Source organism: Engraulis encrasicolus, chromosome 12, assembly GCF_034702125.1.
Source record: "Engraulis encrasicolus isolate BLACKSEA-1 chromosome 12, IST_EnEncr_1.0, whole genome shotgun sequence".
Lineage (NCBI taxonomy): Eukaryota > Metazoa > Chordata > Actinopteri > Clupeiformes > Engraulidae > Engraulis > Engraulis encrasicolus.
In genome coordinates, this window is record NC_085868.1 from 55,188,502 (window position 1) to 55,203,918 (window position 15,417).

At 40.4% G+C, this 15,417-nt stretch overlaps 1 protein-coding gene across 1 annotated transcript; it reads right to left on the bottom strand.

The window, feature by feature from the left end:
* Positions 1-936: 936 nt before the first annotated feature.
* Positions 937-10,554, bottom strand: LOC134459947 (PI-PLC X domain-containing protein 1-like). Its single transcript, XM_063212451.1, has 3 exons — positions 10,267-10,554; positions 9,084-9,267; positions 937-2,765 (listed from the first exon to the last, which is right to left on the bottom strand). Exons 1-3 carry the CDS (start codon positions 10,339-10,341, stop codon positions 2,530-2,532), a joined length of 495 nt encoding a protein of 164 aa, XP_063068521.1. The 5' UTR covers positions 10,342-10,554; the 3' UTR covers positions 937-2,529.
* Between the last annotated feature and the right edge of the window lie 4,863 nt (positions 10,555-15,417).

Sequence of the window (15,417 nt, forward strand, 5' to 3'; positions counted from 1 at the left end):
TCTTGAGAATAACAAGTAGCCTTTATTATTTACAACACTTTGTACAAAATTGATACTTATTTCAGTAGTCTTGGTGATGCCATAGATTGACAGTAGGCCTACTGTTATGCAGCATAAGTTATGCAGCATAATCACGACCAGAAATGATTGATACTGTACAAATGAGGACTGATTTAATAGGCTTGACAACTCCATTGATTGGCACTCCTAGATGAATGTGATGAGTGCTTAAAGGGACACTGTGTGAGATTTTTAGTTGTTCATTTTCAGAATTCATGCTGCCCACTCACTAATGTTACCTTTTTCATGAATACTTACCACCACCATCAAATTCTAAGTATTAATTATGACTGGGAAAATGCCACTTTTCATACATGAAAAGGGGGATCTTCTCCATGGTCCGCCATTTTTAATTTCTTAAAACAGCCATTTTAGCTGCAAAAATGACTGTAATTGGACCATACTAGTTAATATTTGTTTATTACTTGGTAAACTTTCATGTAAAGATCAAATTTGGCAATAGGGAGCCTAGTTTCAATGAGCAGCATAGTTGCAGTACCTTTTTTGACCATTTCCTGCACAATTTAAATGTGTACTGTAGGCCCTCAGTGCAGAGTGCTGGGCCCACCACCTGAAGGCATGCATGGGAACAGAACCGCTGACAGCTTTGACTGGGCCCAGGACAAAGTCATCTGATAGGGCCCCCTCACCCAATACATTATATGCAATGAGGAGCCAATTATGGGCCTCCCATCTCTCTGGGCCCGGCTCAACTGGCCACTTTGTCCCCCTTTGTCAGCTTCTCTGCATTGTGTACTTAATTTGCTGTTAACATCCTTTTAAATCCTTTACTTATTTTTTTTCTTTATCACTGTGTTGGACATTGTTGCCAGTGTTGCAACAGTCTTGCTTATCATCCAATTTGCCTTGTTACCTAATGTCGCTTCTATTACCTTGTGTTTGACAATGTTGTCAGTGTTGCAACTGTACACTGCACCCTGAGGTCTTAATTACTTTTTGCTACTTTTTAATGCATTGTCCTCTTCTTTACTCTTTGTAGGACAATGCTATCAGTGTTGCAACTGTACACTGTGCCTTACCCTGTTCTTGTTTAAATTGCTCCTTGTAAGTGGCTTTGAACAAAGGCGTCTGCGAAATACTAATGTAATGTAATGCATGAGAACCAACAGAGCAGAGCAGAGCATCCTGTACTTCTGGCAGAGCAGGAGCGTCTGACGGGGCAGCAGGAGCGTCTGATGGCCCTGCTCTCCCCTAATCCCATAAGCAGCCCCTTAAGCACCTTACAGAGTGAAAAGAGAAGAGCCAGCTATCTAAACTTAGACACCCTTTCACACGGCAGCAGATTGAATGCACAATGGAATGAATGAAAGGCCACATTTCAACACCATTAAAAATACTGTAAAACAAACAAACAAACAATAATATTATCACAACGCGCAACTGTGACTGCTGAATCAGACTGAAAAAAAATACTGATGGAGTTTCACAATGAAATATTTCTCAGGATGGCCCCAGCAGTTCATAGTTTGTCCACCAGATGGCGTTTCTTTGTTGATGTTTCCAAAGCGGAGACCGTCGTGTTTTCTTCTTCACAGAAAGGGGAATCAGGGTAACAGCAGCAGCAATAAGGATCAAACATATGGCATAAACAAATGCCAACTGCACCACCACATGTCATTCTAGGGAACTTTCCTGCTCTAATGTCCTATTAGAAACCACGAGTGCTTGTGCTTGTTTACCTATGAATCCTTCCGAAATCTCGAGAACCAGGAAGTATAGCCTGCCGATGGTAGGGAGCGTCTACAAAGTGTAACCACCAAAGGATAACGGGTGAAACAGTGAGAGAAAATGCAAATAGGCTTACACCAAGTCGGGCTTGTCATTTGTAGGCTACATGAAAAATGAAATGACACTGAAATGAATGTGGTGGACCTACTAGAGATTGGTGGAGACACTGGAAGGGAGAGAGACACAGAGGAGGGCACATTATACTCAATGCAGGAGTGTCACAAGAGGAGTGTTCAAGGTGCACTATGTCGTATTTTAGTGGCTCATTTCCGGAATTCATCAGTTGTGTAAAGTGGAAGTACCTAATATTATGGGCGTAATTACAACACCAATAGACATCACATAGTTGCATCTACTGAATGTAACACATGACACTACTAGTGTTGTAATTACACTTCTTACAGTAATTCCATTCAGCGGTTAGGGCGTCAGACTTGTAGGCCAAAGGTTGCCGGTTCGACTCCCGTCCTGCCAGGCTGGTGGGGGGAGACGAGAGTAATTAACCAGTGCTCTCCCCCATCCTCCCTCATGACTGAGGTACCCTGAGCATGGTACCGTCCTGCCGCACTGCACTGCTCCATCAGGGACTGCCCCTTTGCACGGGTGAGGCATAAATGCAATTTTGTTGTGTGCAATGTGCACTTGTGTGCTGTGGAGTGCTGTGTCACAATGACGATCATGGGAGTTGGAGTTTCCCAGCTGGGCTTTCATTTCCACTTTCTACTTTATACAACTCTGGTTAAGAGCAATAACTATGTGAATGAACTCCGTGTCCCCCACAAAGTCAGCGGCGATGATGTTGAGTGCTGTGCTAGCAGGTCCAGGCTGCTGTTTCCTGATCCAGTCCAGCAGGTATCCACAGGCCCGCAGTGTCATACTCCTCATGGACTGCAGGGGGTGCTGCAGGACGTAGCGCAGGTCCTCCGTCAGGTTCATCCCAGCCACGAAGAAGGCATCTGTGGAGGAAAACAATATATTATTAACAGTTACGAGATTTAATCTATTTTGTTTCTACTCTATGTAAGTCGCTTCTGTCTCTCCAGGTATGTGCGGCACCTAACTCCAAAGGGATCTGTAAAACATCTGTAAATGACTTTGGGTTAAAGTGCTAGCTAAGTGTAATGTAATGTAATGTAATGTAATGTAATCAGGGCTGGCCTCAGGATACACACACACACACACACACACACACACACACACACATACACACACACACAAACACACACACACACACACACACACAGACTCACTCACACTCTCTCACACACACACACACACACACCGGCCAAATGCTGGTAAAGCTTGACTGTGGCTAGTAACAATTACAGTGCCACTAGCCAGTGTGGCAAGTAGCCTACCTTATTCAGCGGTATGACACATCAGAATAGCATTTATTCTGCATTTTACACCTTGTGTATCAGTTGTTTACGTTCAAGAAAAAGCTCAGTTCCTCAGTTTTTATTTGTTTGATTTATTTCCCTATAGAAAGCTATGCACTCATCTGATTGCTTTAACACCTCATCTTCTGAGGTTAGATGAACAGCGTCATGATAAAGAAAAAAAAACAATATCAAAATTGTGGCTAGTAGAATAGCTGGATGGCTAGTTACTCAGAAAATTCAAGTATTGGCAGAGGACGCGCTCAACTTCTTGGAAAAACGAAAGTCTTTGGGTGCGAGATAAAAAGCGTCAACTTAAGGAAGAAAAATCCGCACTCACAAACTGCGTCTCATTATTTATTTATATTACCACCATGTCCAAAAAGCAAACGCGTTTCGGCTAACAAGCCTTCATCAGTGCGTGGTACCACGCACTGATGAAGGCTTGTTAGCCGAAACGTAGTTACTCAGGAAAACCACTAGCCACATGGCAGGCAAGCGAAAAAGTTAGTGTCACGCCCTGAATCTAATGTATCTATATGAGTCCATTCTATACAGGTCTTTGGCACCGGTGCAGTCTCCTGCTACCTGTGGGTCGTCCGCCCTGCTTCTATATACAGGTGTGTCTTTGGTACAGGTCTATTTCTGCTTCTATATACAGGTGTGTCTTTGGTACAGGTCTATTTCTGCTTCTATATACAGGTGTGTCTTTGGTACAGGTCTATTTCTGCTTCTATATACATGGGTTCTAAAATTTGTTTATAACCTGACTGCGCGAAACTAACTGCGCACAACTCAACCTCTGATTGTTGGAAACCGCTGTCGGTCAAAAAATTAGCTCACGTGGTTGGCTGCCAGTGTCTTGCCCCTCCTCATAACACCGTGTTGATAAACATTCAAAATCCATGTATACAGGTGTGTCTTTGGTACAGGTAAATTTCTGCTTCTATATACAGGAGTGATTCTACGATTCCCCTACGCTTTTGGCAAAAGCAAAATGTCAATTATCAGTATTTTTTTTCAACTAAATGACCTAGATGTTTACATAGTGTATATATTTAAGTTTCCAAACAAACAAATTGCCAAGCTTAATCTTAAATCATTTGATAAATACTGTTATGAAAGCGAACATTTGCTTAATTATTTTGTCAACAGTGTTATGGACAAATACTATGTCATTTCAAACATATATAAAAATACTACAGAGTTGAAACAATATATGTTTGAAAGTGCTTATGTCCCTTAGCAGTAATGTTGTCATTAATCTGTGCAACTGATATAGAAAATGTGATTGTTGAGCTTCATAAGTAGGATTTTATGAGTCACTGTGATACAGACTGACACATTTTTCATCATAAATCCCTGTAACGTCTGATTTGAATATAGTCACCCTCCTTACACAAGACTTCCTTCTCCAGAGATAATCCCTAGTGTATGTTCATAGGATTTTTCCAACACATAAGGGATCAATAGCGCAAAAACACTTTCAAAACAGTCAACCGTGTTACTCAACTGTGTTACGGTCAACAGTGCAGGGGAACAAGTCGGCACTTTTTTAGGAGAAAAAAACAGAGCAGACAAACCCATCTCCCTAGAACACAAATTATTTTGTTTGTTTGTCTGTCAATATGGATATAAATTGGCAAAAACATACTCCTCCTCAACTGTCATCAGTGTTGCCAGATTGGGCTGGTTCCCGCCCAATTGGGCTGCTTAGGATGGCCGTGTGCGGGTAAAAATGGCATCTATCAGAAAAACCTGCCCACTGCCAAATCAATAAAAAATAAATCAATAGAATTTGGCGGGTTTTTAGGGCGGATTTTGAAATTTTTTTGGGCTGGAAATCATCAGCCTCATCTGGCAACCCTGACTGTCATACTTAATTGTAACACCATTGACGGTAACACCGTTGACATTTCAGCCATTTTTATGGTGTTGTGCTAACTGAGGACCTCAGAAGTTCCACCACAACACCTTAATCAATTCATGTATCTGTATGCTTTATCTGTGTTTTTCTACATGTGATTTCTAATTCAGATTCTTATGAATATGTTGATAACACAGTTGACAGGCAATTTTCCCGCTATGAGAACATGAAAAAGAGTGGATTAAATTATGGAGCTCAAAATTTACCAAAAAGTCTTCCCGTATCCTGCCAAAGAGGTTATGACATCACGTGATGTTATTCGTATGGCCTAAGACCAAACCATTACTGATTTATGGAGGAGGTTTCAGACCGTGACACGGTTAACACAGTTTTCGTGGACACACACAAAATGGCAAATTTCATGTATAATGGAAAGGACAGTGGTCTTTCTGACAGTTTTGTCATATTGTGATGATTACTGTGAATCAACATTTGCAATCGTCTTGGGCAAAACAAGTTTCTTTACATGCTAATATGAAGACTGAATCTGACATTTGGAAAACAGGACGGCATGTGCTGGGCTTATCTGCAAAAATGGATAGAGTTTTTTCTCAAACATTGGGTGAATGCTTTCCAGTAGCTTACTTGAAAACCAGTCTGGGTTGAAATACATTTTTTGTATGAGAGACGCTTTTATTGTTTTGTTCATTGACTTCAGGTTCAAAAGTTGTATCCCCCCTGCTTCATAGTCATTGTAAAGATACGCTCGTCTAACTTTGTCCTTTTTACCATTCCAAATAAACTTAAATATTTGTTGTTCATATTCTTTAAAGAAAACATCAGGTGGTGAGGGAAGTGCTGACATCAAATAAGTAAATTGAGACACGACTAAAGAATTGATCAGAGTTGCTTTACCATAAATAGTCAGATTTTTGCTTTGCCATGGCTGTAAAATAGCACAAATCCTACTCAGTTTAATTTTGTAGTTAATCATAGATATATCTGAAATATTATGTGGTATGTGGATACCGAGAATATTAACGGCCCCATCCACCCATTCCACTGGAAGATCATAAGGGAGATGGAAATCACTATTCTTCAGATAGCCCAGTCTAAGTATACGACATTTCTCATAATTTGGCTTGAGCCCTGATATCTTGGAAAAGTTATTCAAATCAATAATGAGATTATGAAGTGATGCATTATCTGGTTCCATCATAAAACTGGAATCATCTGCATACATGCACACTTTATTATTAATGCCGTTTAAATCCAAACCTTTTATCTGTTTATTAGATCTTATTTTCATTGCCAAGATCTCGATTGCAATGATAAAAAGGTAGGGGGATAAAGGGCAGCCTTGTTTAACTCCCCTTCTTATCGGTATTGGTTTAGTGAAATGTCCATTATTTAGTACCTTACAAACAGAGCCTTCATACATTATTTTGACCCACTCTATAAGAGATTCTCCAAAATTGAAATACTGTAAACATCTATTAATAAAACTCCAGCTAATTGTATCAAATGCTTTCTCAAAATCAGCAATGAAAATTAGTCCAGCTTTATTTGTTTGGTCATAATGTTCAATTGTTTCTAATATCTGTCTAATACTATTTGATATATTCCGCCCTTGTATGAAACCTGTTTGATCATTGTGTATTATTTGTGGTAGTACCTTTTTTATTCGTGTGGCGATACATTTTGCCAATATTTTAGAGTCATACCCTTGTAAGGTGAGTGGTCTCCAGTTTTTCAAATGAGTGGGGTCTTTATATTTTCCACTCGGATCCTGCTTCAGCAACAAAGAAATTACACTTTGCTTTTGTGTGCCTGAGAGTGCACCTTTTTGGTAAGAAAAATTAAAGCATTCAAGTAAAGCGTTTTTTATCTATTCATAAAACACCTGATACACCTCTATGGGGAGCCCATCCAGGCCAGGTGTTTTTCCTTTTTTAAATTAAAAAATGGCATCTTTGAGTGCATCCTCAGTTATAAGACCTTCACATGACTTTTTTGATTCATTATCAATTTGAATTTTCTTTTGAAAAAAAACATACGCATCATGATCAATTAATAGATCTGATGAAAATATTGCTGCAAAATATTTCTCAATTTCGTCCATGATTTCTTCTTTTGTAGTTATTATAGTATTTTTATTATCTATTAATCGAACGCATTATTAAGAAAGGCTCCACCTTTTTAATGGAAGCAATACAAAGCTGGCTACATTTTCAGTTCTACCCACCAGAAACAGCAGAAGAAATATTACAACAAATGCTGTGGTTCAATTCAAATATAGTGAGTGGAGGGCAGGTAATGTTTTTAAAACATATGTTTAAGAAAGGAATTCTCTTTGTGAAAGACATAGTAAATGATAAATGTGAAATCCTCTCATACAGACAACTAAAACATAAGTACGGGCAGGTGTGTACCATACAAGAATACAATCAACTAACGGCATCCGTGCCTTTAAACTGGAAACAAAAAATAAAATCTGGCTGTAGTGATCATTTAGTATGTCGACCAAATATAAAACAAAACAGATGGTTAAACAGAACCAAAATTAACAAGGAAATATACAAGTTTTACCTACAAACTGATAAATTGGTGGAGTATCCATGGAAAATATTTGACAGTTGGGAAAAAATGATAGATCGTCCACTTCCATGGAAACAAATATTTAATAATCTATACAAAACATCATTAGATATAAAAATACGATTTTTTCAATATAAATTGATTTTCAAATATTTAAACACTAAAAAAATGCTGCATATCTGGGGTATTGAAAAAAATCCATTCTGTCGATTTTGTTCAGAAGAAGAGGAGACAACACAACATTTACTTTGGTACTGCCCTTCAACTGCTATATTCTGGCTTGAAGTTGAAAATTGGTTGCTAAAGTATAATATAAGCTTGCATTTAGATCTCCCTACTATACTCCTAGGTGACTTGGCAAGCGAAAACCAGGGATTGCAAAATATTATTCTTTTGTTGGGCAAAGTGTTCATACATAGAACAATGGATATAAAGACATTGACTATAAGAGCTTTTAAAAATTATATCAAACACTACTGTAAAATAGAATGTGTAATGGCTAATGAGACAGGAATGGTGAGCTATGCAAATAGATGGTTAGAATTAAAAGATGGCGAAGGTTGGCCTTAGGGTCTGTTTTGTTATTTAATGTAATATTTCTCATTGCATCAGGATAAAATGCAAACTGTAACTTCATCCCCTGGGGGGGGGGGGGGGGGTTATATGAGGGTGGTGGGTGGGCACTAAATATACAGTCTGACATTTTTGGGGGACTTCAGATTTGAATAGTTTGTTTCTTTCTTATTTTTTTCTTTTTACTATTGTCCTTCTTTGTTGTTAAACCTATGTTTTGTTTATTGTATTGTTTTATTAAAAAAGAAAGGTAAATGAAAATATATTTAAAAGAAAGAAAAAAAAAAGAAAAAAAGAATGAAAGACAAAAAATTAGGTCCCCCATAAGGGGGGGTGGTGGTTTGGGTTTAGAAAAAAAAAAATTAAAAAAAAAAAAAAAAAACAGGACGGCATGAAAACGCCCAAAACCAGTATTAAATATTCATTCTTGCTGAGGGAAATGATGCTATGTCTACACTTTCTGTATTATATGAAAGATAAATGTTTTCTAATGTCCAAAACATCATTGGATGCAGTTAATAGTTAGTGGAATTGCCAAATAAAATCCACGGACTTAAAAGTGTAGGCGAATTAGAGAATCACTCACAGGTGTGTCTTTGGTACAGGTCAATTTCTGCTTCTATATACAGGTGTATCTTTGGTACAGGTCAATTTCTGCTTCTATATACAGGTGTGTCTTTGGTACATGTCCAGTCTATCGTACCTGTTGGTCGTCCGTTTCTCTTCTGTCCCTCCAGGTAGGTGAGGAGGTCTTTGGGGTCGGTAGTGTATGTAATGTAATGTAATGTAATGTATTGTAATGTAATATAATGTAATGTAATGTAATGACATAGTGTATGTCTACTCTCTCCTATTACCTGTGGGTCGTCCGTTTCTCTTCTGTCTCTCCAGGTAGGTGAGGAGGTCTTTGGGGTCGGGCGTGTCGGCCCACCAGTACTCGATCCCGGGCCACAGCTCAGCGTACGCTAGCGACATGTCGTCATCGTACGAGAGGATGACCTGGTAACCATGGCGCCAGCACAGGGACAGCGAGGGGGTTTCCTGTGGGGACAGGACAGGAAACAGTAAACAGATGTACAGTAAACAAACATACTAGTAAACAGTAAACAAATGTGCAGACTTACAGGACCAGTTCAGTCAATTTCAATATGCTGTTGTATTGCTCACGCTACCCTTGACTTGTCAGTACCCGGTAATGCTGCATTTTTCGGCTCAGCCCTTTCCGAGATATGCACTATTCTAATGGGGGCAGCGTTTGTTTACATTTTTAAAAAATTTAACATAGGCCTATTCCAAATATTTTCCCAAAAGGTACTGCTGTTTGCTAGTTGTCTGTTGGCTGATGTTGTATAACGTTTTTGGGAATAAATAAAAATGTTTTTTTTTTTTTAATGTAAACAAAGCGCTGCCCCCATTACAATGACCAAGATCTCGGAAAAGGCTGAAGAAGAAAAAAAAAACCAGGTACTGACAAGTCCAGGGTAGTGTGAGCATTACAACTGCATGTTGAAATTGACTGAACTGGTCCTGGAGTTTACGTCAGGCAACTGTGGTGTTTTTCAAGTTAAAGGAAAGAGATGTGCACATCTGTTTTTTTGGGTTTTTTTATTTAAAAAAAAAAGGGGTGCTGTCCCTAAATCAATCAATTTGACATACAATTGTAAGGGGGAACTGGCCTTGTATGATACCATCGTATGTTACTTTATAATGTAATGGGTAACACTTTATTTGACGCCGGTGTCACAAGCATGTCATTACAGTGTAATTACAGTGTCATAACCTTGGGTAGTCTTTGCCATAACCGAATGTCTCTTAAGGCCAACAATCATTAAATGTTTTTGACATGGACATAATGTTTATTTGTTACCATGTAAGGTAAGTGTATTATATATTTATTATTTGCATTAGCTGCAGTTTTACCGTGTTGGGGCAGAGTTTGTCTCCCCACAGCATTTAGATGTTTACTGTTACTTTATAATATAACAACATTTACATAATATACAGTATTTAGTTTATTATTTGCATTAGCTGCTGTTTTACCGTGTTGGGGCAGAGTTTGTCTTTGAAGACTCCCCTCAACATGTCGATGAGATGCAGGTGCTGCTTCAGTTTCATGCCATCGAACGCGGAGCAGGCTACGATCACCACCTCCTTAGGATGCGCACACAGCCATCGAGACACACACGTCACCGTGTCCTGTAACACACACACACACACACACACACACACACACACACACACACACACACACACACACACACACACACACACACACACACACACACACCATCAAATGCAGAGCAAGCCATGATCACCACCTCCTCGGGATACACACATTACCGTGTCCTGTGAAACACACACACACACACACACACACACACACACACACACACACACACACACACACACACACACACTCACACAGACACACACCATATATCTTCAAATTTGACCGTTTTATCAAGTGTGCAGAGAGCCCCTTTACTGTGAGTAATGTTAATCAAATAACATGTATCACCATAATACTATTTTATGACTTTTTAAAGTGAATAAATGTTAGTATTAATATGAGTGTGATGTGTCCAGTCCTGACCTGCACGGTCTGCTGGGAGTAGATTCCGTGGGCGAAGTAGAACGTGTTGCTGTCGTGGCGTCTCTTACGAGCGATGCGCAGATCCAGGAAGCGAATCCCTGCGTCCAGCTGGTCTGTAACGCCCCACGTCTACAGGGAGAGGGATGCAACCACAATGCTTAGTGAGGGGGTGGCAAACAACATCACGGCTCGGTCCATATTGGCTCTATGGACACCTGTTACTAATAAAGAAAGAGGGGCACAAGAGGAAAACGTGTAGTGTAGTGGATCCCTGCTTTCAGCTGGTCTGCAATGTCCCACGCCTACAAGGAGAGGGATGCAACCACAATGCTTAGTAGGGATGCAACCACAATGCTTAGTGGGGATGCAACCACAATGCTTAGTAGGGGTGTAGGGCTGTCTTAAACGATTATTTTTCTCCCCATTAATCTATCAACTACTTTTTCCGAATAGTCGATTAGTGAAACGATTAATTTTTCAAGTACTCTAGCACTTTAATCTTCAATGAAATTGGGAAAAAAGAATGAAACCGTTAAAATTAGGTCCCTGAGCTCACAATGAGCTTTAAATCATGATAGTAACTTATATACTCCGAGATACAACGTTCAAATCATACGTGCTGGGCAATTTTAGGTTTCAATAAAGTAATAAAGCATTAGAAAAGTAAGTAAAAAAGCACTGAATTAAATGAAACGATTAGTCGACTATGAAAATTGTTGCCGACTAATTTTTATAGTCGATTAGTCACGATTAGTCGATTAATCGTCCCAGCCCTATGGGGTTGGCTAACATCACGGCTCGGTCCATATTGGCTCTATGGACACCTGTTACTAATAAAGAAAGAGGGACACAAGAGGAAAACGTGTAGCGGAGAGGATCCCTGCGTCTAGATCAGGGGTGTCAAACATACGGCATCCGGCCCGCGGGAGGGTTCCATCCGGCCCGGATGTAAAAAAAAAAAAAAAAAAAAAAATTTTTTTTTTTTTTTTTTTAAATTTTTTTTTTTTTTTAATGAAATAACCGAAAAGCGCAATTACGGCCCTCGGGGCAAAATCGAAACCTGCATGACATTAACCCAATGGTCCCTCTGTTACACTGTATATATGTAGTAAAGTGCACATCACACTTCTATTATAAATAGTGAATTTGTACTGTAACAGGCATTTCATGAAGCTCATATATTATAGACCTCATATATAGAGATAAAATGTTAATACTTCTTATTCATATTGTATTGGTATTGGTTGTAATTAAATAATAAATATAATAGGATTTGTATTGGTTCCTATTAAGCTCAAACTGGAAACGGGATGTTAGAATGCGTGAAAATGCAGGAAATTGCATACGAGAAATACAAAATTTTCTGGGGGTAAACCACCAGACCCCCTGCCAAAATGAACTGTCCCATATGTAATTCATTGACGGTTGCCAATGAATTAATGAAGGAAATTTTGCATAGGATTATCAGTATTGCATTGCTTTCTACATATTCACATATTCACACTTAAAACGTGATAGTACTGAACACTAATCCTCTGCTTTACGTTTTTATTTATTTATTTATTTTTTGCGATGATGTTACTAATGCGGCCCGCTTGAGGTCCACATGGGTTGTATGCGGCCCCCGGACCAAAATGAGTTTGACACCCCTGGTCTAGCTGGTCTGCAATGTCCCATGTTTACAAGGAGAGGGACACAACAACAGTGTCCCATGTCTACAAGGAGAGGGACACAACAACAATGTTTAATATTTACTTATTCATATAGCTTACATGGACTTCAGCCAGTACAAGAGTAACACATTTGACCTGTCTTGCAATGTATTTATCATAGGCTATATATTTTACATGTAGTGAAATGATGAAGAGGTCATCAGGTACACAGTTATAAATAAATAAATAAATAAATGAATAAATGAATAAATGAATAAATGAATGAATGAATGAATGAATGAATGAATGAATGAATGTGTGCTGTGGAGTGCTCTGTCGCAATGAGAATGGAGTTTCCCAGGTGGGCTTTCACTACAAAACATGTCAAATGTGTGTTACAGTAATGATTAAGGAACACCAGATGAAATCAATGCTCATTCTCGTGTGTAGTTGGAGTCTTTGGTAAAGTTTTAAAGTAGCTAAAAGAGTAGCGGAATGTAACATTTTCTTTGACATCTGCCTGAGGCCCTCCCCATTAATGTTGGTCATTACAAAACAACAGAAACAAAACAAGACTCTGCCACTGAGTGACATATGGGTAACACAGGGACATGTACACAGCTTACCATAAGGCACCACCACCATATCATGGGCATTTCCACAGCTTGGCTTATGGCGCCCCCTGGTGGCAGCATGATGCTAATACTACTAAACCAACCTTAAGATCCCATTATCACAGCTGCCCAGTCAGGGGTGTCGCACAGGGGATAAAGTGTGACTGAGAGACCAGGGCCCCATGTGGTCCGATATATGTAGATATGTGGCTTGCGGGGTCCATTGGAGATGATTACACATAGGGCCCACAATTTGCTGCTACGCCCCTGCAACAGCACAATATTCGAAGCAGTACTGCACCTTCACACTCTCTCTCTCTCTCTCTCTCTCTCTCTCTCACCTGCGTGGTCGTGGTCACACAGGGTCGTGATGCATGGGAAACAGGTCTCACTCTGGTCTCTCTCTCCTCTCTCTCTTCTCTCCCTCTCCCTCTCCCTCTCTCTCTCTCCCTCTCTCTCTCTCTCTCTCTCTCTCTCTCTCTCTCTCTCTCTCTCTCTCTCTCACCTGCGTGGTCGTGGTCACACAGGGTCGTGTGATGCATGGGAAACAGGTCTCACTCTGGTCTCTCTCTCCTCTCTCTCTTCTCTCCCTCTCTCTCTCTCTCTCTCTCTCTCTCTCTCTGGTCTCTCTCTCTCTCTCTCTCTCCCTCTTTCTCTCTCTCTCTCTGTCTCTCACCTGTGTGGTGGCCCATCGTTTGACACAGGGGCGTGTGATGCAGGGGAAACAGGTCTCACTCTGGTCTCTCTCTCCTCTCTCTCTTCTCTCCCCTCTCTCTTCCCCCTCTCTCTCTCTCGTCTGTCTCTCACCTGTGTGGTGGCCCATCGTTTGACACAGGGGCGTGTGAAGCAGGGACAGCAGAGGTCCCCGAGCCGGAGCAGCAGGGATTCAGAGGGCACCACAGGAGAGCCCTCGTCCAGGTGGTCCGTCATGGTGTCATGGCTTCCTGAAGAGAGACACAGAGTGTGTTACAATATGCGACCTTGCCTCCTCCACTTGCCTCCTCCACTTGCTTGTCTCCTCGTACCAGGAAGTAATATGTCATGATGACATCACTGACAACAGCATTATGTTTTCAAGCATAAGGTGACAGCACTGCAGTCTGTTACGTCGTAGGCTACTGTAGGCTAATTTCGCATCTCACCAGGAATGGCCAGATTCCAGAGCGGCACCTCCCAAAGTGTTTCTGGAAGTTGGGCCATCCAGTCTCCGCAGTCCACCCGTGGATCACCCCGAGCTTGCCGCCTCCTGCTTGCATGCTTTTGCGAACCCATGTCGTTGACAATGTCACAACATTGTTACAATGTAACAATGTGTCTATTGTGCCCTGTTTATGATGTCTGAGCGCCCTTCATGCATTTAGTCCGTTATTTCGACCTATCACCAGTGTCCCCGCTGACATCGCAACTGTAACTTCCGTGGTAGTAGTAGGTTATTAATAAGTTTGTGTTCTGTCCTCTCCTCGACTATTCAAACGTCGTGTTTAAGAGTTTAGCACAACACACGTTTTGGGCATTAACTATCCGTCCTGAAAGATAACGGAGTGAACTTAAAAAGACCTCCAACTTCAGCGCACGCTGCTAACTCCATGAACGCATCGCCAAGTTCGCCTTCAACTTGAAGGCTTTGGCGCTTCCGTAAAGAAATGAAAAGCGACGAGCGAGAAACAACACTGGCTGTTCCTCGTCTTCTCTTGTAGCAACCGACTGGTCATCACTGTTTTGCCAAAAGCTACCTTATTTATCGTTTTGCGTGTGCTAATATTGCAACTGCTTGTAGGCTACCCAACCCATAGGCTACATCTGAAACCAGACTAAAAACACGACAATTAAAAACGCAAGACCTCCTCGTGATGCGCATCAAACATCGTGTGAAAGTTAGGGACGGTGGAAAAGTGCGGAATTCCCATGAAAAGAACAGTCGATGCCAGAATGACTTGTGTTATGTAGCCTAGATATGATAAAGCATGTGCTCTAAAACTATCAAAGTCATTATTAAATATAGCCCAATTACATTGACATGACACAGAGGCTGACAGAATATTGTGATAGGCTATGCCCTGTAGGCTATATTAATTGACATCATATTACACATGATTCACTAGTAAAGCGCTGAAAATAAATATAAGAGGGACAATTTAGACAGGCTTAACAGAGGCAACACTCTATCATTCATGTCCATTTTATCTATCATTAGTCAACATTTTCAATGTAATTCACCCGGTCCGTGTAGGCCTAACGCTTTGCAGTGCTTTGATCCATTTTCTGAATTCACATGAAAAAGATGAAAATTGGGTTCAAAACTTCAATTTTCAATTTTCCAGACAACTCAGAA

Coding starts and splice junctions, on each gene's coding strand:
- LOC134459947 (XM_063212451.1), bottom strand. CDS start 10,341: ATGAAACTGAAGCAGCACCTGCATCTCATCGACATGTTGAGGGGAGTC. Junction 9,268..10,266: donor ACAAACTCTGCCCCAACACG/GTAAAACAGCAG, acceptor CTGTCCCCACAG/GAAACCCCCTCGCTGTCCCT. Junction 2,766..9,083: donor GAGAAACGGACGACCCACAG/GTAATAGGAGAG, acceptor TTTCCTCCACAG/ATGCCTTCTTCGTGGCTGGG.